Here is a 23,185-nt window from a genome sequence, read left to right on the forward strand (position 1 = left end):
ATCAAGGAGAACTGAGGCTAAGGCAACGACAAGAAAATTAGGGGCGCCGCAAGATTTGTGAAATCAGTTAAGCACATAAGGTTGGACGACAGTCACCAAGATACACACGTGGGCAGGGCGGGCCTGAAGGGCCGCGGCCGGCGGGCAGCCCGCGTCTGGGCCCAGGCGAGGGCGGTGAGGGGCCGCGGGTGTGGGAGAAGGGTCTGCCGATCCGGTGGCCGCCGGGTAGGGCGAGGGCTGAGAGATCCGTGCTGTGTGGACCGTCGGGGGCTTGCGGTGCGGATTCCGCGCAGGCGCCCGCGACTCGGCCGCGGCCGGGGGACAGCAATCGGAAGAGCCCGGCAAGCGGGCGGGAGGCCGAGATCCGGGGAGCCGGGAGTTCCGGGAGTTCCGGGAGTTCCGCGCGAGGCGGCGGCGCTAGGACCCGGCGGCGCAGGCAGAGCGGAAGCGCCGTGGCGGCGGCGGGCGGGCGGGCGGCGGCGCGCAGGTGAGGGCGGCGGGGTGCGGGCGGCGGACGCGGGTGGGACGCGCTCGCCGGGGCCGGGCTGGAGGAGGAGGGCTCCGGGCCGCGCCCGGAAGCGGGGCTGGGGGGGCGGGCCGAGCGCGGGGGCGGGCCGAGCGCGGGGGCGGGCCGAGCGCGGGGGCGGGCCGAGCGCGGGGGCGGGCCGAGCGCGGGGGCGGGCCGAGCGCGGGGGCGGGCCGAGCGCGGGGGCGGGCCGAGCGCGGGGGCGGGCCGAGCGCGGGGGCGGGCCGAGCGCGGGGGCGGGCCGAGCGCGGGGGCGGGCCGAGCGCGGGGGCGGGCCGAGCGCGGGGGCGGGCCGAGCGCGGGGGCGGGAGGCGGCCTGCGGGAGCTGAGGCGCGGGCCGAGGCTGCCGCGGCCCGCGTCCTGCGGGAGGGCCTGCGCCTTCGAGCGGCGCCCGCGGGCCGAGGGGCGAGGGAGCGCCCGCGTGAGGCGGCCGGGGCCGCAGGGCCCGCCCGAGCTGCCTGCCGACTCCGCCGCCCACCAGTAAGAGACGCCCTCGCTTCTGGGGTCCCGGGGCTGCCCTCCCTTCGAGCCAGACCCTGCCCCGCCACCCCGCCCCGCGGAGTGAGGCCGAGGCCCGAGGGGGCGGCGAGGCGCCAGCCTTCCCGCTTCCTCCCTGGGCCCGCAGGCCCCCGTGACCCTCACGTGCCTGTCCCAGCCCTCGGGGCCCTGCGTTCCGGGAAATGGGGCTGACTTGAGTGCACGGGCATTTCTTTTGCAGCCCCCCCTCCCTTCCCGAGGCTGGCCAGGGCCTCTACCACCCGGGCCCCTTTTGGTCGACCCCACACAGCTTAAACAGGTTCTCCACTGCCGACAGCAGAGGTTTTTTAACCTGGGATGTAGACCCTGGGAGAGGGGTGTTCTTGGATGATTTGCGGGATCGGTCTCTTGCACTTGGGAAATTATAAACCGCATTATACGCGAGGCGAATGGAGGTGTGGTCCTTTTTCTGGGAGACCCGGAGTTTTGATCAGATTCAGGCAGCACTGCCCACTAGAAATATAAGGCGAGCCTCAGATGTGATTTGAACAGAAAAAAAAGACACAGGCGAAGTTAACTTAGTAATGTATTTTATTTAACGCAGTATATCCTAAATACATTATTTCCTCAGGTAATCACTATAAAAATATTGAGATATTTTACTGTTTTTTCATACTAAGCCTGAACTTCGGTGTGTGTTTTCACACTGAAATACACAGTAGTTCAAGTGCTCAGGAGCTGCATGTAATGTCAGCACAGGCCCAAGGAGGTCATTCCTGGCCTACAGGCTTCATCCGAACTCTTGCGGTGGTGCTCAGTGATTTTCACCATCTGGCTTCTCTTTTATCTTCCTTTTTCCTGCTAATTCCCCAAGGACAGTCGTCCCCTCACCACTCGAAACCACTTGCCATTCCCATAACACCTTTGCTCAAGCTGTAACTTGCATCTGGATGCCCCTGTACCCCCAGCCTCCAACATGGCAAGAAAATACGGCTTCTGCTAAGAGGCATTTCCTGACCCCCCAATCCCAGCAGGAATTTACCACTCTTTCCTCAGTGTTCCCCTAGTTGTATTCCGGCACTTATTGCGTGGTCTTGATTGTTTTTGAGACTCTCTCCCCACGAGTATGGTGTCTTATTCCTGTTTGTTGTAATCATGTGGCAGCTAATAGATGATCAGTAGATCTTTGTAGACAGGAAGAGTAAGCAGCTAACCACCTCGACTTTGCTTGATTGTTTAATGGACTTGTTGCTTCCTTAACTTAACCTGCGCTACCCTCCCTGCCCCAACACAGATCCCAGGTAGCTGAGGAATGCATCTCAAGATGTGCCAGCAAAGTATCTTCAAACATTTCTCCCCTCCCAGTTTTACAAGTGGGGAAACTGAGGCCCAGAATTAAGTTGGGATGGCCAGCAAATCTGCATCAGTATAAATACAAATAAGGGGAGAGAAGTTCTCCTCGATCAGGGTGTAGTGGCTTCAGAGGGTGAGGTTCCCAGGGTGGTTAGGGCGCAGCAGCCCCTCCCCTTGTCCCCCTACTTTGGTCTTTTGCTAGGAAGGATGAGAAGTGGGGAGGTGAGTAGCTCCTGGGCCCTGGTGAGGATTCCAGGCAGCTTCAGGTCTGGGAAGCTGAGGAGGTCTTTCCTGGAAGTCGTGAGTGGAAAGGAAGAACTCACAACTGGAGAAAAATGTTGAAGAGCAGAATGGGTCAGCTCGGCTGAAGAAAAGTGCTGACCTGGGAAGGGGAGGAGAGAACCAGTAGGGCAGAAGAGAAAGGCTGGGGAAGCCTGCAGAGGGCTCAGAGGAGTAGGCTCCAGCTTGGTGAAAATTGGACCTGGTTTATTGGGAATAACTGCTGCTTCTGGAGCAGTGCCTGTTCTCCGTCTGAAGAATGGGAAAATGGAAGAAATCAGAGATTCAGAGAAGGCAAGCAGCTTGGCCAAGGCCACACAGAACCTCTAGCACAAGGGCCCCCTGGACCCTCCCTGCCTCCCTCACTCAGCCTCACCCATATCTCTGTTACAACCTAGGAGAGCAGGTCTGGGGCACAGTGCCAGGCCTGATTAATGTCTTCCTCACCCCCTTCCAGCAAAGGGTTGTGATTAGGCCTATTTATAGGGGCCTGGTGCCTTAATATTCTGCCTGGCGCGTCTCTTGCCAATCAAATCAGTGCTGTCTGCAGTGTGATTGCTGCTTCAGTGGCACCAGGGAGCGGAGTTAATTAAACCCATTATAAATAGACTCTGCCCTCGCCTTGCAGTTCGAGGGAGTGTTTTTCCCTTCCTGTTCCCTGCCCCCAGTGCACCTCCTTCCTCCTGGCACCCTTAGCTCCGGCCTGCGTGGGCAGAGCCCCAGCACTGCTCTGCCCAGAGTCACCAGCCACTGCCTCGCTGGCCTCAGAAATGGTCCCTGATGGGGAGAACCCAGGAGGCCACATTCTCTGTGTTCTCCAGACCGGGGACCCTTAGGTAGACCCCCCCACCCCCTTCCACCCTGTTTCCAGCCTCCTTTCTACTCTGAAGCCAGAGCTGCTTTCTTGTACATGCAGCCTTGAGAAGCTGAAATGAAATTCTGTATAGAAAGGGTGCCCAGCAGGCTACCAGGCACTTATGGCAGGGTCAGTGGGTATTGCATGAACTCCTCTAATCAGTCTCTGTTGTCCCCACCCACTTCCCAGGCCCTGGTCTGCCCCCTCCCCTCATTCACTCAGCAGCCATCAACTGAATCCCATTTTCTGTGAGCTCCTGGCCACCTCCCCGATGCTTGCTCCCCCATCCCCACTGCCCCTGGCGCACCACTGGGGTGTGAGGCAGGGTGGGCTGTGCCTTGTGGGGCGTGGGGGTGGGCGGTTCTGATGCCGCGGGTCCCACCTGCAGGCACCATGACGCCTGTGAGGACGCAGCCCTCCTTGGCGGGCCAGACCTACGCCGTGCCCCTCATCCAGCCGGACCTGCGGCGCGAGGAGGCCATCCAGCAGATGGCGGATGCCCTGCAGTATCTACAGAAGGTCTCTGGAGACATCTTTAGCAGGTGGGTACTGCCACCACCTCCGTGTGATCAGAGGACCACCCCCTGCCGTGGGCAGTCCTTTCACCAGTCCCAGTGGCACACTGTCTGGGAGCAGCCCCTTTGGGGACTCCTGGCCTTGGGAGGACCCAGCCAGTTTCCTGTGTCTGAGGTGCCCCAGGCAGGAGCCCAGTGTGGAAGCCATTTCTCAGAAGTGCTGAGAGCTCACTACCTACTGTCCCCTCTAAGCCCCTGGGTTTCCTGGGGATCCTACAGGCCTTAGGTGGGGCTGCTCCCCCAGTCCATGCTCTTTCCTGCTGGGGCTCCTAGTCCTTCACTTTTGTCTCAGCCAGCAGATAGTTACTGACCACTACTTCTGTGCAAAGCACCGTGCTAATCTCTAGACGCAGCATTGAATAAAGCAGAGTCCCTGCCCAACTAGAGGATATATTTTGGCAGGACAGATGGATCTTAAATGACCAACTCACAGTTATTTAATTACAGTTGTGATGAGTCCCATTGGTAATGATTTTTATAATATCTAATATTTCTTCAACACTTACTGTGTGCCATCATTGATCTGCATGCTTCATGTATCAGCCCATTTAATGCCCACGATATGAGGTGGCACTGTGTTCATCTCCATTTTCTATATGAAGAAAGGGAGGCTCAGAAAGGCTAAGAGACTTGCCCAGGTGCATTCTGTGTTAGACTGCCTCTCTGGGCGGGGATAAAAGGTGCTAAGGGAGTTAGGATGGGAGGCCTGACCTGCCTGGGGGTATTAGAGAGGCGGATGTGAGGAAATCATGTTTAGGGTAAAATCTGCAGGTGGGTAGGTTGGTAAGAAGAACATTCCAGAAAAAAGTAGGGCATGAGCTAAAGGCCTGCGTGGCAAACGCTGAAAGGAAGCCAGTGTGGCTGGTGTGAGGGGCGAGGGCAAAGTGGGCCAGGCCTTAGAGGTCATTGATGAATTTTGAGCTCGACAGCTGCTCCATTTTGTATCTTCCACACTTACCTAGCACAGTTCTTGGGATATAATGATTTCTCAGTGTTTCTTTAATATGAATGAATGAATGAATGAATGAATGGTATTTGCTGATTCCTTCCAAAGGTACCAGTGAGGTCTTCTCTGGCCATAAGCAGTGAGATGGGGCTTGAGTCTTCTCCTTCCCGGCTGCCCCCACTGGGCCTCACACAGGGGTCCTGGTTTCCCACCCAGTGTGACGTGCTTGGCTGCCTGCCCTCCCTTGGCAGTACCCCAGACCTAGAATCCCCCACTCCTTCACCATGCAGTCTCCTCTCCCTTCACCAGATGTAAGTCCACCTCTTCCCAGAAGCCTTCCCAAGCCAGTGGGGCGGCAGGTAGAGAAAGTGAGGTCAGTCTCTAGCCAGACTTGGTGTAAACACCAAGCCCCTTGGTTCCTCTGCCTCCTCCCTGCCCACTGCCATGCCCACCTGCCCCAAGCCTATTTAGAATGTAAGTGTAGCCACAAGGGGCAGTGCACGGAAGTGGGTAAGGGGGTGACTCGGGAGCAGGTCGCCTGGCTTCAAATCTGGCTCCCCCTTTGCTTGCTGTGTAACCTTGGGCAAGTTATTTAACCCCTTTCAGCCGCAGTGTTCTCATCTGTAAAATTGTGATGATAATAGAACTTCCTCATTGGATTGCTGTAAGGTGTAAATGAATGACAACATGCAAGGGACGAGTGTGTGTGAAACAGTGCCTGACACCGAGCAGGCAGTCAGCGTTGGCTCCTGGCTCGTACGCACTGGTGATGTCTCTGCTCATTTGCTGCCTGTGGTGGCCATCCATCAACCTGCTGCCAGTAGTTAGAGAACGTGTCAGCTGCCCTCTCACGCTTATCTTTGTGCTAAATGTGCCCAAGGGGCACGTAAGCAAGAGGACACAGGCCTTCAAGAGCCATCAGTCCCAGCTTAAGGCCACCCCTCACCCAGTGCTGGAACGGATGCCAGAATGGTCCATCAGAAATCTCTGTGTCTCCTCACCGGGAGAGTGACTGCGTGCTTGCCATTCCCTAAGGACAGCCATGGGTTTTGGCACACTTTCCTTCCCCATTCTCACATTTGGCACCTTGTGGACAGGTTCATGTCATCCTGCCCGTGGATGGGGAGTGGTGAGCTGGCTGAGCATGGCTCTGGACCGTCCACGTGGCTAGGGGAGCCCTGAACCTGGGGCCAGGCTCCTCTTACAGTCAGGCTCCAGCTTACCCTATCAGTTGTCCTCCACGTGCCTCGCACCCTACAGGACTCTGAGCAATTCCTAAGATGCCGTTGTCGTGGTTCCTGTCCTCAGGGTGCTCAGAGTCCAGCATGGGAAAGTGTCAGGGCCGGGTTGTGTGTGATCGCCCAGCATGAGCTGGCAGGCTTTCTGGGGATCTAGAGAAGAGAGAAAATATCTAAAAATGGGCACGTTTATCAATCAGAACTCCCCCAGCCAGTGTAAGCGAAAAGGAACCAAACAGCAGATCAGGCTGCAGAGTTGAAGGCTTAAACAGTGCCAGCAGGACCTGATTTTGCTCGCACTCCACCCCTGCTTGCTGCCTCCGCGTAGGCTCCATTCCCAGACAGTCCTTGCTCTTGTAGTCTGGCAAGATAATACCAGGGAGCCAGGGCCCTCACTCAAGGCCGGGCCCAGCAAGAAAGGGTGCCGTGCTCTGTGCCAGCATTTCCTCCAGGAGTCACTTGCCTCCTTGGCCTACATTGGGTCTCCTTCCATCCCAGAACTGACTACCGGGGCCAGGGAGCTGTGACACTGATTGCTTAGACCTGGGTTACCTGCATCACCCCTGAGCCCTGGGTGGGCCCCAGGTGAAGCACAGGGACCGGGCATGTGGGAGAGGTAGATTCCCCAAAAGGAAATGGGGGCCATTAATGAATAAGGGAGAATGCTTGTTAGGGGCAGTTAATATGCCTATTACATTTGGTCAGGGAAGGCTGCCTGGAGGAGGAGGTCTACATAAGGCCATTGGAGGGACAGGCTGTAGTTAGGCAGGGTAGGAAGGTGGGCAAGCAGGCCAGCTGGGGGCGTCTAGAAATGGGTTGCAAAGGCACAGGGAGAGGCTGAGTGTGTCCTGGAGCATGGGGTGCCAGGGGCTGTGGGGGAGGCTGGCCTCAGAGAGGGTGCTTCTGACCTGGCAGCACTGGCACTGCCGCCCGTCCCGTCCATTCACTTTCTTAGCTGCAGAGCAGGGTGTAAGAAGTTGCCTTTCCGTGTCTGTGGACACCCCCCCCCAGCTCTGCACCCCTGGGGGCTCTGGCTCGTGTCCCCTGTGCCTTTGCAGGGAGTGGGCCTTGGCATGCTCCACGGCAGAGGAGCGGGAGGGAGGATGGTAGTCGAGGGCAAGTTGGGGTGAGTCAGTCCTCAGCAGGACAGGGCTTTGGCGTGAACCTGGAGTTGTAGGGAGCCATGACTGGTTCTTGAGAAGGGAACGATGGACAGAGCGGGTCGGGAAGGTTGGTCAGGCAGCCAGCCGTCAGGTCACAGGGTGGATGGGGGGAAGTGTTCCGGGGGCTCTGGAAGGTGCTACCCGTTGTCCAGGCGGGAAGGGGGTGAGGATGCAGCCCAGGGCTGCTGTAGGCAGCGGGGCTGGGCGAGAGGCATCTCAGAGGAAGCACTGACAGGGCCTGAGATGAAGGGAGGGGAGGAGTTAGTGGTGGTGGGGTGGGAGTGGGAGCAGGGAGACCTAGAGCCCCCCCCCAGCAACCCACAGGGATGTGGACTTGCATTTTTCATGGGCTTTTACAGTGGGATGCGACCCCAGCCTGGAATCTTCCCCTTTTAAACATCCTCTCACAAAGAAGACACAGGTGGGGAAAGGAGACACTCTCTTCTATCTCCCTTCCCTGCTGCTCCCCCATCTCAAGCCCAGGCCCTGGCCACCCCTCAACCTCTGGGGCCTTTGCCTGGTGGCACCGCAGGTAAGTGAGCTCATGGAAAATTAGCATTCCAGGCCGGCTTCCCTCCTGCTCTGCCGCAGCCGCAGGGAGCCGCGCAGAGGCTGGAGAGAATGACAAGTACCTCCCGGCTCTTCTACCCCACTCCTTCCAGCCCCCTCCCTGGCTTCTCTGCCTGCCTGGCGGGTCTCCCCCTTCCCTCCTCTGTCCCATCCTCACTTAGGAGAAGCTAGGCCCCAAAATACCTGCCCAGAGATGGCACCTGCTCCTCGTGACTCAGATGATAAGGCAGGAGGGTGTTGCAGTGGCTTGGGGGAGAGGAGCTGGACAAATCCTGTGTGTGGAAGTCTGATGCGTCATCTGCCAGTTCCCCTTTGGCTCCAGCCCAGCCGCTTCCAGCACCTTCCTCCTCGAAGAGGGTGCATTTTCTCTGCAAAGGTCTTTTTCCTTTCTTCCCTTTTTCTTCCTCCCTCTCCTCCCTTCTGTTCACCTTCCCCATCCTTTCCTTTTCCTCACTTCCTCCTTCCTCTATTCTGTACCCTCCATCCTTCCCCTTCTCACACCTCCCCCTTCCCACTGCTGATTGGCACCTGGTGGCCCCCAAGCTTTCTAAGCACTCAGTCAGCTGCCTGCATAATTAGCAGATCCTTTTTAATTACCCCAGTGAGTGGGGAAGGTAAAGGTGAAGGCACAGCCCAGGCTCAGGTTCTGCCTGAAAAGGACGGGCTGGGAGGAGAACAGCAGCTGCTGGTGAGGAGTGGGGTCCCCTCCCCTCTGGGAGACCTGTTGACAGTGACAGCCAGTGGCAGCCCCAGGGGCCATGGGTCTGCCCATAAGGGAATGGGGACCCATCTTTGGGGGTGGTAGGACTGGGAGCCCAAGCATTGTTGGAGCCATCCTTGTCCCCCCACCTCACTGGGAGGTCCCTCCGTACCTCATTGAATGCGGTAGGCTCCAGCGGAGGAGCTGCTTGCTCTTCTGCCCTCCCTCCCAGTGTTCTCTTGCAGGGTGCCTGTGTTCCCCTGCTTGGAATACCTGTCGTAGGGTCTGCTCAAGACTCCCTTTTTCGTGAGTCTGTCCCCCCAGCCCGCCTCACCACGCACATAACACTCGCACACTCTCACCCATGGAAGTTCTCACTTTCCTCTGAATGCTTCTTATCCTTCCTAAGTTCATGGGCACTATGAGGACAATAATAGCCAATGTTAGTTGAGGGCTTAGGCTGTGCCAGGAGCACAGGAGCACCTTATATTTATTAGCTCATTTAACCTTCACAGTAATTCTTTGATACAGAAGTTACTGCTCCTAGTTTTCAGCCGAGGAGGCTGGGGCAGAGGCCATTTAGTAACTTGTTCGAGGTTACTCTGCCGCTAGATAGATTTGAAAGCCAGGTCTGTGGGCCTTGCAGCTGTGTATTTTCCTTTCAGGTCTCCCTGCAGTGGTTGTGTGTTGTCTGAGTCATCTCTGTCTCCCACAGCTCCCAGCTGTGCTTGCAGACTGAAGGCACTCAAATCTTATTTGTTGAATAATAGGGGTTGGGAGGAAAAGAAGATGGAGAGGGATGTTTGGAAAAGCTACAGAGCAGTAGTCCCCAGTTACTTAGGGAGGGCTCCTTTCTCATTTCTCAAAACCTTAGGTCCCTCTAGGAATGGGTAGAGGAAGATGGATGAGTAGTGAGAGCTGTGAGCACACGAGCAGCTACCACCTTCCTGGATGCTGACGGAGGCAGCCCCTCTGCCTGCCTGGGCAAACATGGGGTGGGAACATGGCCACAGCAGCGAGTTTGGAAAATGGCCTGCCTTGAGGTAGACCACCAAACCCGGGGGTCCAGACCAGGAATGGCAAACACATTGCCCTCCGGCCACCATCCCCCTCATGGTGGATGTGCCAAATCAGTCATGGCCTAGCCCCAGCGTAGCCTAGCAGTCCTTCCAAACTGGGCCTTCCAGGCTGTCACTGCAGTCAATTGAGGGGCATAAGAATTGAAAACTCTTTGTCATCTTCGGTCTCTTCTCTCCTAGGCATCATGGTGTGTGACCACAGAGATTAGACGCTCGGGTGGCTTTGCCTACAGGCATGCCATGACTTAGAATTATAGGCTCCAGGGAAAGAAGAGAACCCCAGAAATCATGTCCTCCACCCTCCTGCCCCAGGCAGGAATCTCCCACGGAGCAGCCCTGACGGGGTTACCCAGCTGCAGTCTGATTGCTCCGTAGAACTGTGCAGCTGATAGAAAGTTCTGCCTGTGCAGAATTGAGATCTGCTTCCTTGTAACTCTACCCGCTGGTCCTAATGCAGCCCTCTGGTGTGACAGAGTAAGTCTACTTGCTCTTCCACCTGACAGTACTTTTGGTATTTTTGATATTTGAAGGGAATTATCATATCCTCTAAGTCATCTCATTTTTAGCCAGAACATCCTTCAGTTGTCTTTGTATGACATGAGCTTCTCACTCGTCACTGTCTTCATCACCCTCCTTTGGATGTTTGTTAGTTTTTTATTCAGCCAGAATTTGTTACTTCCTCCTTGCCTACTAGGCCCTCTTGCATGTGCTGGGGATACAGCAGTGAATAGGACAGATGTGATAGTCTAGAAGGGCATTCCATCCTCTTAAAAAGTGTTCAGTTTAATGTGGACACAGCTGTGGATGTGATCAGTGTGGGGTGGAGATTTGCATTCATTAATTAGGAGGCTGTATTTTCTCTATAGCACCATCAAGAGGTGACCCTAAGTGTTTATTAAAAGCAGGAAGGAGGTGATGGGAGGGACAAAAGGAGGGCCCTTGTGTCCTAAAATCTCATTTCCTTTTTAAGTTGCTTCAGCACACTTTCAGTTCATTCTGAGCTTATTATCATCTAAAACCTCCAGTTCTTTTTTCACCTGAACATTCTAAATCTATAAGAATCTTGTTTGAGATGATACCAACTTTACTTCAATAGTATATGCAAACTATGTTTCTATACCCCTCTGCCCCCCCTTATATTGTTGTCACAATTTATATCTTTATATGTTACGTGTCCAGCACCATGGATTTATCTTTACTTTTTATGAATTTGTATTTTAGAAACTATTAAGAAATAAAAAGTAGAGTACTACTGGTGGTTATAGTTGCCCATATAGTTACCTTTACCAGAGATCTTTGCTTCTTCATGCCCCTTCAGTCTACTGTCTCACATCCTTCTCTTTTCATCTAAAGAACTCCCTTTAGCATTGCTTGTAGAGCCAGTCTAGTGGTGATGAACTCTCTCAGCTTTTGTTTAACTGGAATGTCTTAATCTCTCACTCATTTTTGAAAGTTTCACCTTCACTAGATAGAATGTTCTAGGTTGGAAGTTATTTTCTTCAGTGCTCTAAATATTTTGTCCCAATACCCTCTTGCCTCAATGAGAAACCAGCACTTAAGGTTTTTAGGCTCTCATACATGATGTGTAGCTTCTTTCTTACAGCTTTCAGGGTTCTCTCTTCAACTTTGGTATTCAACAGATTGATTATAATATGCCTGAGTGTGGATTTCTTTGAGTTTATTCTGCTTGCAGTTTTTTGAGCTTCTTGGATGTTTATATCAATGTCTTTTGTAAAAATTTGGGAAATTTTCTGCCATTACTTCTTCAAACATTCCTTCTGCTCCTTTCTCTCATTTTTCTCCTTTTGGGACTCCCATGGTACATACATTGGTACATTTGATGTTGTCTCAAGGTTCCTCAGCTTTACTTCATTTTTTTTTCTTTCTCCTTCCCAACCTGAATAAATTCAATTATCCTATCTTCCAGTTTATTGATTCCTCCTTCTGTCAGCTCCAATCTGTTGTTCAACCCGGTGTAGCTAGTTGCTATACAGTGCATAGTAGAAACACAGGCCCAAGCACTACAGAAACTTTCAGCAAATGACTGCTTTATTACTTTACACAGTACAAAGGGTCCAAAAGAGCAGGGGAAGAAATCCCATCATGGCTGATCTCCCAGGGAGGCCAGGCTGCTTGGGTCAGGGTCCATGGATGGCAGCTCTGCAGGTGCAACTTCACATCAGTGGGGAGAGACCTTGAGCTGTTAGAGAGTGAACTATTGATCTACCCCAGAGGGAGGGGCCCTACCCCTGAGAATTCCTGCACTGATAAGCATCTGGTTGCTTATTCCCAGTCTCTGGGTTTAAAATCTGGTTGGGTCTTTTCATTAAACTTAACATCCTCATACCTCTGCCCCAGGTTGTAGAATGGAAACAACTGAAATATTGCACACAATAGAAAAGGAGGCAGGGTATACCCGAAGGCTGGGAGATGGCCATTGAGCATGTATCTGTGAAGTCCCTAGCAGACCCCTCTAGGGAATTTTTTATTTCACTTATTGTGGACTTCAACTCCAGTATTTGTATTTGGTTTCTTTTTATAATGTCTATTTATTGAGATTCCCATTTTGCTCATATATCATTTTCCTGATTACTTTTAGCTTTTTGTCCTTGTTTCCTTTAGCTCTTTTCAGCATAATTAGAACCATTATTTTAAAGTAATTTTCTGATATGTCCAAAGTCTGATTTTTTGTTGTTGATGGTTTCTTATGTTTTATCTTGTTCCTTTGGATGGGCCCACATACCTGTTCTTTTGTTTGTCTTGTTACTCTTCTGTTGCACACTGTATTATAATGTTTCAATGGGTTAACTCAAATTTAGTCCCTGTTCATGTTCTGTTCATGTCCAGCTAGTGATATGACTGCAATTTCCTTGAATGCCAGGTGATAACAAAAACAAAGAAACAAATGCAAAAACCACCTTTCATAGTCTTTACAGAGTGGCTCTGTGTTAACTGTTGTTTTCCTTCTGAGCTTAGTGGTCTATCAGTGAGCTTGAAGTATAGCCCCAGGTGAAAGCACAATGTCCTCTCCTTTTTTTTCTGAGCTTGTGTCTTGTCCTGGATGTATGCTCATGGCCTGAGGAATTCCCGTTTTCAGGGATCTGAATGCCCCCTCTCTTCCCTCTCATCCTGGTGCTCTTCTCTATGTAAATAATCCTTTGCCCACGCTACTGTGATTTGATTGTTTTTAGGCTGATTTTGCTGTTGGCAAGCTGCTTATGCATGCAGGGCAGTTCTGTGATAGATGAACCGGAGTCCTGGTTCAGTTGTCAGGCTGTCACTACGTAGTTTGGCGCAGATGTACATGCATCCCAGTATGTACATAAGGGTTATTCTGTTCCCTCAGGGACCAGGACCAGGACCCTAATCAGGAGCGCAGGCTGGCTCTACTCTGTGCTGGGGAGGGGCTCATAAGAGCTTGACAAGGCTTTCCTGCCATTTTAAAATTGCCTTTTTCTTGATTTGGTGCTTACCCAGTTACTGCAACCCTTTAACTATTTTCTGGAACTCTAAGATGGCTCTGCTAGTTTGTTTGATTTTCAGAGATTCTATGTGGAATAGCACCATGGAGCATCTCACTCTGCCATCTTGGTTGACTAGAAGTCTTCACTTAATTTTAAACCTAAATGTTGAATTTCACAGTAATTCCTGGTCAATATAATTTTGTTGGTCACAGCCCATCCTTCTTGCCTTTCAAGATTATATTGTATCTTTATTTGGTCACGCAGACCATTTTCTGCCCCTCTCACGTTTGATATCCTCTGGTTTATTAAAAGTGTTGAATATGCTGGCTGGGGCCAGGCCTTTTCAGAGACCACCTTGCAGCTGCATCAGACTACTCTTCTCCAGTCCCCTTCAGTTGCTGCTGTTCAACTGGGTCTGATATTTCGTTCATGTACTCTTATCCAACCTCTATTAGCTCCATCTCATCCACAGGATTTTTGTGAGAGCCGTCAGAATCTTTGCTGACTCAAGATTCACTGTGTATAAGGTTTTCCCCTGATGTTCCAGTCTAATAACACTGTCAAAAAAAAAAAAAAACGCAGTGAGTTTAGAACATTGCTGGCCCCTGGGACTCACCTCTTCCTTTTCTAAGTGATTACAGACCCTCTATTTAATAATATGATCCAGAAATTTGTCAGGGATCATTAAGTTTGATGTTTGCAACTTTGAGAAACCAGCCCTCCTCTCTTTGCTTAAGAACCAGAACAGAATAGCCTTTGTCCATCTGCAGTTCTGATGGCCCTCCCTCTCTCTGTGTTGACATCGAGTGGGATGGTTATGTAATCACTAAAGGTTATATCAGCACCGGGGCAGAATGTGGCTGAGTAGGGAATTGGAGGTTAATTAAAACAGCTTGCTCTCGTACCCCTTTACTGTGGATAAGGCCTTTTTCCCTGCCTACATAAATGGAGCACAGGCAAGTTGACTGGTTCTACCTTCTGTCACTGAAGAAAACTGTGCCCTCTTTTTTCTCTGTCTGTACTGCCACCACCCTCAGACCAGGAAAATGGATTTGGTTTGGCCTGCCTGTACCCCCAGCCCTGTCACCTCAGAGCCCCCTGCACATGAGAAGTCCAGAGTAATGAGGACAGACTCTGTCAGGAGGTGGAGACCCCTGGATTGTGAAGTTGGCAGGCTGGAGTTGATGGGGTGGGTGTGGGAGTGGGTGCTATGGGAGGGTTGGGCCACACTCTCGACTGTTTGTCAACCATTAGGGAAGCGCCAGTTTGGTGGGGTCCATTTGCCATCCTACCCTGCCTCCCTACCTTTCCCGGGAACTAATAAACCTGTGGCTCTGCACCTTGTTTCTTGGGCCTCTTGTGGGCCCACCCTCAGCAGGTGACTGCTGTGGCGTGGCCACCCTGAACACGGAACGTGTTGGTCATGGGCAGGGTCTGCTGTTCCTGGGGGGAGGGCAGCTAAGGGAGCAGCTGGGAAAATCCTGGCCTGTGTGAGTCAGTTAGCTCTGCAGTGGGAAGAACTTTGCTGTTGCTGAATAATGTGGAAAATCCTAAGTGAGGCTTATGTACAATTAAATTCAAGGCAAGTGGTTTGTTTAGTTTTTACAAACACACACTCCTTCTTTCTCCCTCCCCGTGTCCCCTGGCAACCTCTAATCTGCTTTTTATCTCTACAGATTTGCTCTTTTTAGTCATCCCTCATAAGTGATGCCATACAATATTTGTGCTTATGTGCCTTGCTTATTTCACTGAGCCCACTTTCAAGGTTCTTCCATGTTGCAGCATGTCTCAATTTCATTCTTTCTTATGGCTGAATAATATTTCATTGTGTGTATGTACCACATTTTGTTTATACATTTGTTGATGGACACTTGGGTGTTTTTTACTATTGTGAATATTGCTGCTATAAACATTGGTGAATAAGTATCTATTTGAGATCCGCTTTTCACTTTCTTTGGGTATTTACCTAGAAGTACAATTGTATGGTAATTCTGTATTTAACTTTTTGATAAACTGCCATATTGCTTTTCACAGTGGCTATGCCATTTTACATTCCCACCAACAATGCAATTTCTACTTATCCTCTCCAACACTTTTTCTCTGTTTTCAAAATAAGCATCCTTGTGGTTATGAAATGATATCTCATTGTGATTTTTTTTTTTTTTTTAAGATTTATTTTTATTTATTTAATTCCCCTCCCCTCCCCCGGTTGTCTGTTTTCTGTGTCTATTTGCTGCGTCTTGTTTCTTTGTCCGCTTCTGTTGTCGTCAGCGGCACGGGAAGTGTGGGCGGCGCCATTCCTGGGCAGGCTGCACTTTCTTTCGCCCTGGGCGGCTCTCCTTACGGGTGCACTCCTTGCGCGTGGGGCTCCCCTACGCAGGGGACACCCCTGTGTAGCACGGCACTCCTTGCACGCATCAGCGCTGGACATGGGCCAGCTCCACACGGGTCAAGGAGGCCCGGGGCTTGAACCGCGGACCTCCCATGTGGTAGACGGACGCCCTAACCACTGGGCCAAAGTCCGTTTCCCTCATTGTGATTTTGATTTGCATTTCCCTAATGGCTAATGATGTTGCGCATATTTTCATGTGCTTATTGACCATTTCTGTATCTTCTTTGGAGAAATGCCTATTCAGGTCCCGTTTTTCAGTGTGTTGTTTTTCTTGTTAAGTTATAGGAATTCTTTATATATTCTGGATATTAAGCCTTATCCAATATATGGTTTATAAAAATTTTCTCCCATTCTGAAGTTGCCTTTTCACTTTTTTAGTAATTTCCTTCGATGTACAAATGTTTGTAATTTGTACACATTTATTGGGTTGTTTGTTTGTTTTGGTGCTGATGCTTTTGGTGTCACATCTACATATCTAAGAATCCATTGCTGAATCCCAGGTCATGAAGATTTGCCCCTGAGTAGTTTTCTAAGAGTTTTATAGTTTTAGGTCTCACATTTAGGTCCTCGATTCATTTTGAGTTGATTTTGTATATAGTGTGAGATTGGGGTCTAACTTCATTCTTTTGCATGTGAACACCTGGTTTCTCCAGCACCGTTTGTTAAAGAGACTGTTCTTTCCCACTGCATGTACTAGGCATCCTTGTCAAAAATCAGCGGGCCATGGATATGTGGGTCTGTTTCTGGACTTTAAATTCTGTTCCACTGATCTGTTTCTCTTTCTTTAGGCCAGTATCACAGTTTTGATTACTGTCGCTTTGTAGTACAATTTGAAATAGGAAGTGTGAGTCCAACATTGTTTCTCAGGCATATGGGTTTAGTCATTCAGTAACTGAGTGAGCCCCTCCCTAGTGCCAGGCACTGGTCTGGACACTGGCAACACAAACAGGAATGAAAGTGCTTTCCACCAGAGAGCACGCCCAGGAGCAGCCGTGTGATGCCCAGAGGTGCTTGGAGCAACATAAAGCAGGGAAAGGGTCAGAAAGTAGCAGGATGTGGTTTTAAAGTCTGTGGTTGGGAAGTGGACTTGGCCCAATGGATCGGGCGTCCGCCTACGACGTGGGAGGTCCGCGGTTCAAACCCCGGGCCTCCTTGACCCGTGTGGAGCTGGCCCATGCGCAGTGCTGATGCGCGCAAGGAGTGCCGTGCCACACAGCGGTGTCCCCCACGTAGGGGAGCCTCACGTGCAAGGAGTCCCGCAAGCAAGGAGTGCTCCCCATAAGGAGAGCCGCCCAGCACAAAAAAAAGTGCAGCTGTCCAAGAATGGCGCCACATACACCGAGACCTGACACAGCAAGATGACACAACAAAAAGAAACACAGATTCCTGGTACCGCTGATAAGAAGTGGTCACAGAAGAACACACAGTGAATGGACACAGAGAGCAGACAACTGGGGGGGGGGGACGGGAGAGAAATAAATCTTTAAAAAAAATGTCTGTGATTGGGGGGGCTCCACTGAGGAGGTGACTGTGGAGGGGCCATGTGGCTATTGGTGGGGGGGGGGGAGGGCGATGGCATTCCATTTGAGGCAAAGGCCATGAAACCAGAATGCATTTGGCATGTTCAGGGAAGAGCAAGATGGCTGGTGTTGCCAGCCCCTCCTAGTCTGGGGTGAGAGAGGAAGCAGTTGAGGGACCAGATCACAAAAGCCCTGCGAACGCTGGTAAGGACTGGGAATTTACTCAGGGCCCTTCCTTACTTGGAGGGGCAGTTCCTGGTGAACAGGTCTGGGATTTGGATTTAGGTGATACATTTAGTCTAGCCTTCCCTCTTGCTGGCCATGTGACCTAGACCAGTCCCTCAGCCTGTCTGAACTCTAGTTTCCTTATTTGCAAAAAGGCCCCTTCTGCCTACTTTGCAAGATAGCTTGTGAGGATTGTGTGGAAACGCTTTGCAAACTGAAAAGAGCTATATGTGTATGTAGATGGTTACGATTCTGTCCTTCTAGTTGGCCCTGCCTGAGGCTATAAGCTTTTGGAGGGCAGGAACCCTGTCCCTGCAAGTGGCACGTGCAGGCACCAGCTCAGGGCCTGCATGATTATCCACCTAACCCAGAGCTCCAAGGACTTAATACAGTCAATTCCTAGGCCCTTCATGTTGGGTAATGCTTGTAGAGATCACGTGGGCAGTACCAAGATCAGCCCTGACAAGCAGGTACCACGGCTTTGTGAGGGACCCTGCCCACGCCCTTAGCTTCTCAGGCCTGCCTTGGCAAGCAGGAGGCTGCAGGGACACGGGGAGCCACGGTACCTGCGTCCCTAGCCCCTGTGGTCTTTTCTGTGGCAGGATCTCCCAGCGAGTAGAGCTGAGTCGGAGCCAGCTGCGGGCCATTGGGGAGAGGGTCTCCTTGGCCCAGGCCAAGATTGAGAAGATCAAGGGCAGCAAGAAGGCCATCAAGGTAGCCCATGTGGCCCTGGGTCCCCATGGCTGGTGGGCAGTCCCAGAGACCCCATTCTCTCCCATCTCCCCTGGCCTCCGAGGTGGCCCAGGGTGCTGCCTCTGCTCTCCAGCCCCACCTCCCAGCCCCAGGCTCTCATGAAAGTACACTAAGCTCCTTGGGTCCCCTGAAGAAGTGGGTCTCAGATTCCTCCCCTGTCCCCAGGTGTTCTCCAGTGCCAAGTACCCGGCCCCAGAGCACCTGCAGGAATACGGGTCCATCTTCACAGGTGCCCAGGACCCTGGCTTTCAGAGACGCCCCCGCCACAGGATACAAAGCAAGCACCGAGCCCTGGACGAGCGGGCCCTGCAGGTCTGATGGCCACCCACACCACACCCACTCAAACCCACCTCCAAGGGGGATGCGCAGTGGCGGCCTGGGTGTTGGGGAGGACCCGCAGGCCTCCCACAGGTCTGCCTGGGATGGGTGGAGGGCGATCTGGCCTGGGGCTGCACTCCCCCTTCCCTGTCACCTCCCTCCTCTGCCCCTGCAGGAGAAGCTGAAGTACTTCCCGGTGTGTGTGAACACCAAGCCGGAGCCGGAGGACGAGGCTGAGGAGGGGCTGGGCAGTCTTCCCAGCAACATCAACTCCGTCAGCTCCTTGCTGCTCTTCAACACCACTGAGAACCTGTAGGGCAGGAAGGGGGCTGCGGGGGGTGGGCTGGAGGGAAGCAGGCCTGGCATATTGGGATTCCCAAGGGGCATCAGCCTCCGGGGCGGGGGGCAGGAGCTGACCAGTTTGATTTGACTTATGAGGCTTGGGAACCCACAGTACAAACTAATCATGACCCCGATAAAGTGGGCAAAATGGGTCAGGAATGTGGGCTTCGAGCAGATGATGGATTGCCTGACCTCTGCTACACCCTGTAGGTACAAGAAGTACGTCTTCCTGGACCCCCTGGCTGGTGCTGTCACAAAGACCCATGTGATGCTGGGGGCAGAGACGGAGGAGAAGCTCTTCGATGCGCCTTTGTCCATCAGCAAGAGAGAGCAGCTGGAGCAACAGGTGGAGCCCAGTGAGGCCTGGGGGTGGGGGTGGGGTGTAGGCGGATGAGGTGGGGTCTTGCCAGGATTCCTCTTGGAGGAGAGGATATGTTGAGCCCCCTTACCCACCCCAGAGGTGAGCGTGGGTATGCACAGGGCCAAACCGCAGGGCCTAGACCCCTGCAGCCCCCAGTACTGCTCACGTGCCCCACCTAACTTTGTAGGTTCCAGAGAACTACTTCTACGTGCCAGACCTGGGGCAGGTGCCCGAGATTGATGTGCCGTCCTACTTGCCCGACCTGCCCGGCGTTGCCGATGACCTCATGTACAGTGCCGACCTGGGCCCTGGCATTGCCCCCTCTGCCCCTGGCACCATCCCAGAACTGCCCACCTTCCACACAGAGGTAGCCGAGCCTTTCAAGCCAGGTGAGCTGCGAGCTAGGAACGGGAGCGGGCTGGGGAGCTCCCCACTCTGCCCTCTTCTTCCCGAGGCAGCTCACTCTTCACTCGTGTTTCAGACCTGGAAGATGGGTTGCTAACAGCACCGCCACCCCCTCCACCACCACCACCACCTCCCCCAGCTCCTGCCGTGCTGGTCAGCGCCCCCCCGCCTCCACCCCCGCCCCAAACCACAGCCCCTCCTGGCCAAGGTGCCAGGGAGGATGACAGCAGCAGCGGCCTGTCTCCTGCAGGTAGGCAGCATTGGTGGGTAGGGTGGAAGTTGGGTCTCTGAGGGGCCCCTGGACTAGCTAATTTTAGGATCCTTGAAGGAAGTGGTCAGAAATTATCCTCAAAAAATTTCCCATTTCAAATATCTCATTCGATTGGGTTCACAAAATAGAGGTTTTTAGACTGTGTCTGTAGAGGGAGGCCGGACAGGTGGGGCTGGGAGTTCCCCATTCCCATTTGAACCAGTGGAAGAAAGGGCTCTACTACTGAAAGAATTGAAACTTACAGCAACAAAGTACTCAAGTGTCTCTGAAATGACAACATTTCAGTGTTAATACTGTATCTCCAAGTCCATCTCCAGCACCCAAAAATCCCTTGTTGGATCAGGCATTGCTCAGACAAGATGAGCACATCCACAGTTCACACCTTTACAGGTGGCACCCAGGTGGGGTTGGAGATCAGGACCAGAGCGTGCCTGCACACGTGGCCTTCCTGCACTCGGGTGGATGAAGAAGTCAGAGTCCAGCCCCCGTATTCTCACTGTTTACTCGGGCCTCTGGAGGAGCCCTTCCTCAGAAGCCAGGCTTTTGGGGTGAAGCCTCTGGGCTCAACAAGCTTCACTCCCAGAACTGTAGGGTGGGCAAGAGGTATTGCCGAGCCCTGCCTGAGTAGCTTTTTACCTGTGCGTTCCCCCACCACCAGTGCAGGGAGCCCCCAAGGAAGTGGTTGACCCGTCCAGTGGCCGGGCCACACTGCTGGAGTCCATCCGCCAGGCCGGGGGCATCGGCAAGGCCAAGCTCCGCAGTGTCAAGGAGCGCAAGCTGGAGAAGAAGAAACAGAAGGAGCAGGGGCAAGGTGAGGGTTCCAGGCAGACAGGCCTCCTCTTCTCACCAGCCCACAGCTGTTGGGAGGCAGGCCCCAGCCAGCCGGGCCCATGCTCGGTCCCCAGGACACTTGCTGGAAGCCAGGGCGGCTTCCTTGTTACCTGACAGCCGCATCCCTCCTGCCCAGGCCATGGGTTCCTTCCCATTTTGGGGGGCTGCTTAGTGGAGCTTTTCTCTAAGCTGGGAAGGGACAGAACCTTGCTCTACTCAGGCAAAGAGAAGAGAACCTTCTCAGACTCTGACAAGAGTTGTCCAAGGAAATGGTCAGGTACACGAGATTATTTTGAGACAGACCCTGGAGGGTTAACTCAGTCCCCCTTCTGTAAGCCTTGAGACTGCAGATGAAGTCTGTACGCTGTCCCACACACTGGGGTAAACAGTATACCTACTGGGCACATAGCAACAATACCGGGAAGACAGCAGTCCCAAGTTCGAGTCCCAGCTCTGCTTCTGACTTGCCCTGTGACCCTAGGCAAGCTGCTAATCTTTCTGGGCCAGTTTCCTTATCCGTCCTTTGAGGTTGCCCTTTAGTCTCACAGGATGGCTGTGAGAACCGGTTACTCAGGTGGGAACCCATGTGCTTATTAGGGCCTCATGCTGGAGCCTGACAGACCACAGCCCTGAGGCTGGCGGTGAGGGCAGTGAACAGGCAGCAGCAGTTGTGACCAAGCCCCTAAGGGCAGACTGCGCGCTTGGTCCCTTCGCCAACCTCCCTCTCCCCGGCGTTTCTGTTGCAGTGAGAGCCACCAACCAGGGTGGGGACCTGATGTCTGACCTCTTTAACAAGCTGGCCATGCGGCGCAAAGGTAGGAGGCAGGAGTGCAGGTGGCGTGCGCCTTCTGCTTCCTGTTTTAAGTCTCCAGGGCTGGGTGAATGGTGCCGCTGACCTCCCTCACTCATCTTTCCCCTCCCAGGCATCTCGGGGAAAGGGCCTGGCACAGGGGCCAGTGAGGGGCCAGGAGGAGCCTTCGCCCGAATGTCAGACACCATCCCGCCTCTGCCCCCGCCTCAGCAGCCCCCAGGAGAGGATGAGGACGACTGGGAATCTTAGGGTGCTCAGCCTCTCTGCCCGCCGGGCTCGGCGCCTGCCTGTTCTCTCGGCCCTGCTGCCCAGGAGCGGGGATCGTGGAGGACTGTCCAGGTCTGGGCCTGACCCTTGAAGGCTGCAGAAGCAAGTGGCCGGGGATGCTGTCGATACCGCCCATGTCCTGCTTGTTCCTGCTCTCCCACCCCTTCACCAGAGTGCTCTTCTCCTAAGGGACGTAGGGATAAACAAGAACGGAAACCCACAAAGAAGTGGGATGCATGGACTGAGATTAAACCAACGGTGCACTTTTAATAAAAGAGCCATAGCTGTGCTAAGTGCAGGTATCTCCTCAGAGCCTGTGACCGCCCTGCTCCTGTGGGTGTCTGGACACTAGACAAGTGGTCTCCAGTCAGGGAGAGAAGAGGTGTAGGTTAGCAGGGGCAGCCCTTGCAGATGAGAGGAATATCTTCACAAAAAAATATCAGGTGACAGAGACAGGGTCTCTAAAAATAGTCGTGCTGAGAGCCTAATGGCCCTTGGCATAATTGCTGATGTCAGGATAGGAGGTGGCCTGGAGTTTGCTCAAGTGACTGGGGGGGTGGGAGGGGAGGGAAGGAGGGAGCTACTGACTTTGGAGCCCAGCCAGGGAGGTACAAATCCTGGGGGGCTGTGGAGCAGGTGGGGCGGGGTGTCAGGAAGCCTCTGGGCAGGTCGAGCCCCACAGAAACCAGGGGGGTGGAAACGGGGAACAGATGGTCTTAGTTTAGATGACAAGAGGGTGAAAGGTCTAGAACAGCCAATTTTAGCTAGAAAGGGGAGGAGGAGGAGGAGGTGTAAGGCGGGGCTGTTCTCTCGCCTCCGTGAAGGTGGAGATGGAGGCTGGGCATGGGCAGGAAGCAGGGCAGGAAGCCTGAGCAGGCCAGGAGGGAAGGAAAGGAGGTCCAGGGAGGGGAGCGGTGCGGGCCAGGGCCGCCCGTACCCGCTCTTCAGGGTTAAGGTGACTTTCAGCCTGCTGCTTCCTCCACCTCTGTCCACTGGTTCTGGAAGGGAATAGCACGTTCCACCTGGGTGCCTTTCACCTTCCTGGGCAGGGTCCCTGCAGTGGAGGCACTGAAGCAGCAGGTGAAGGGAGAGCAGGGGTGCAGCCAGCTGTCAGGATGGGCTAGACTTCTCCCGATGAAACTGGGGAGAGCGGGAAAGACAGTGAGAATCTACACTGTGGCAGGGGAGGCTGCTGGGGGCAGGCGGAGCCCAGACCAACCTTGCGCAAAGCAGCAAAGGCAGGGCCAAAGGCGGCCTTGACCTCCACACAGTCGCGGATCCAGGCCGGCAGCTTTGCCAGGACAGGGGCGCGGGCATAGCGCTGGTCCAGAAGCACTATGCTGGCGAAGTCCTTCTGGTGCCTGATGGCCCTGCCTGGGTGGGAACAGGATGGGCTTGAGTGACGGCAGGTGAAGTCCCTGCCCCCTCGCCTCATTCTCCAACCACCCGTCCTGAGAGCTGGA

General features: G+C 53.5%; 2 protein-coding genes across 12 annotated transcripts in view; one reads left to right on the forward strand and one right to left on the reverse strand.

The window, feature by feature from the left end:
* Window positions 1–391: 391 nt before the first annotated feature.
* Window positions 392–22,015, forward strand: WASHC1 (WASH complex subunit 1). Of its 3 annotated transcripts, none has more exons than XM_012526497.4 (11): window positions 392–487; window positions 3,880–4,033; window positions 17,966–18,077; window positions 18,282–18,428; window positions 18,610–18,746; window positions 18,987–19,122; window positions 19,325–19,526; window positions 19,619–19,792; window positions 20,472–20,624; window positions 21,391–21,459; window positions 21,568–22,015. In XM_012526497.4, exons 2-11 carry the CDS (start codon window positions 3,885–3,887, stop codon window positions 21,702–21,704), a joined length of 1,416 nt encoding a protein of 471 aa, XP_012381951.1. In that variant the 5' UTR covers window positions 392–487; window positions 3,880–3,884; the 3' UTR covers window positions 21,705–22,015. The 3 variants fall into 3 exon arrangements, with proteins under 3 accessions (XP_012381951.1, XP_058138567.1, XP_004461900.2); XM_058282584.2 differs by lacking the exon at window positions 392–487 and adding an exon at window positions 878–1,006; XM_004461843.5 differs by lacking the exon at window positions 392–487 and adding an exon at window positions 2,245–2,929.
* DDX11 (DEAD/H-box helicase 11) overlaps window positions 21,965–23,185 on the reverse strand; it is a 56,687-nt gene continuing 55,466 nt past the window's right edge. For 5 of the 9 annotated variants that reach the window (XM_012526489.4, XM_058282583.1, XM_004461842.5 and 2 more), the window contains exons 27-28: window positions 22,942–23,096; window positions 21,965–22,862 (exon numbers count right to left, since the gene is read on the reverse strand). In XM_012526489.4, coding sequence (XP_012381943.2) covers window positions 22,833–22,862; window positions 22,942–23,096 — 185 coding nt within the window. In that variant the 3' untranslated portion in view covers window positions 21,965–22,832. Of the gene's footprint in view, window positions 23,097–23,185 lie in introns of all 9 variants that reach the window. The other 4 variants (XM_012526490.4, XM_012526488.4, XM_004461841.5 and 1 more) reach the window with 1 other exon arrangement.

Source organism: Dasypus novemcinctus, chromosome 20 (genome assembly GCF_030445035.2).
Source record: "Dasypus novemcinctus isolate mDasNov1 chromosome 20, mDasNov1.1.hap2, whole genome shotgun sequence".
Taxonomy (NCBI): Eukaryota; Metazoa; Chordata; class Mammalia; order Cingulata; family Dasypodidae; genus Dasypus; species Dasypus novemcinctus.

Excerpts from the sequence above, each read along its gene's own strand:
- WASHC1 (XM_012526497.4), top strand. The coding sequence starts at position 3,885 with ATGACGCCTGTGAGGACGCAGCCCTCCTTGGCGGGCCAGACCTACGCC. Across the intron at positions 4,034-17,965 it reads TCTGGAGACATCTTTAGCAG|GATCTCCCAGCGAGTAGAGC; the intron begins GTGGGTACTGCC and ends TTTCTGTGGCAG. Across the intron at positions 19,793-20,471 it reads CAGCGGCCTGTCTCCTGCAG|TGCAGGGAGCCCCCAAGGAA; the intron begins GTAGGCAGCATT and ends CCCCACCACCAG.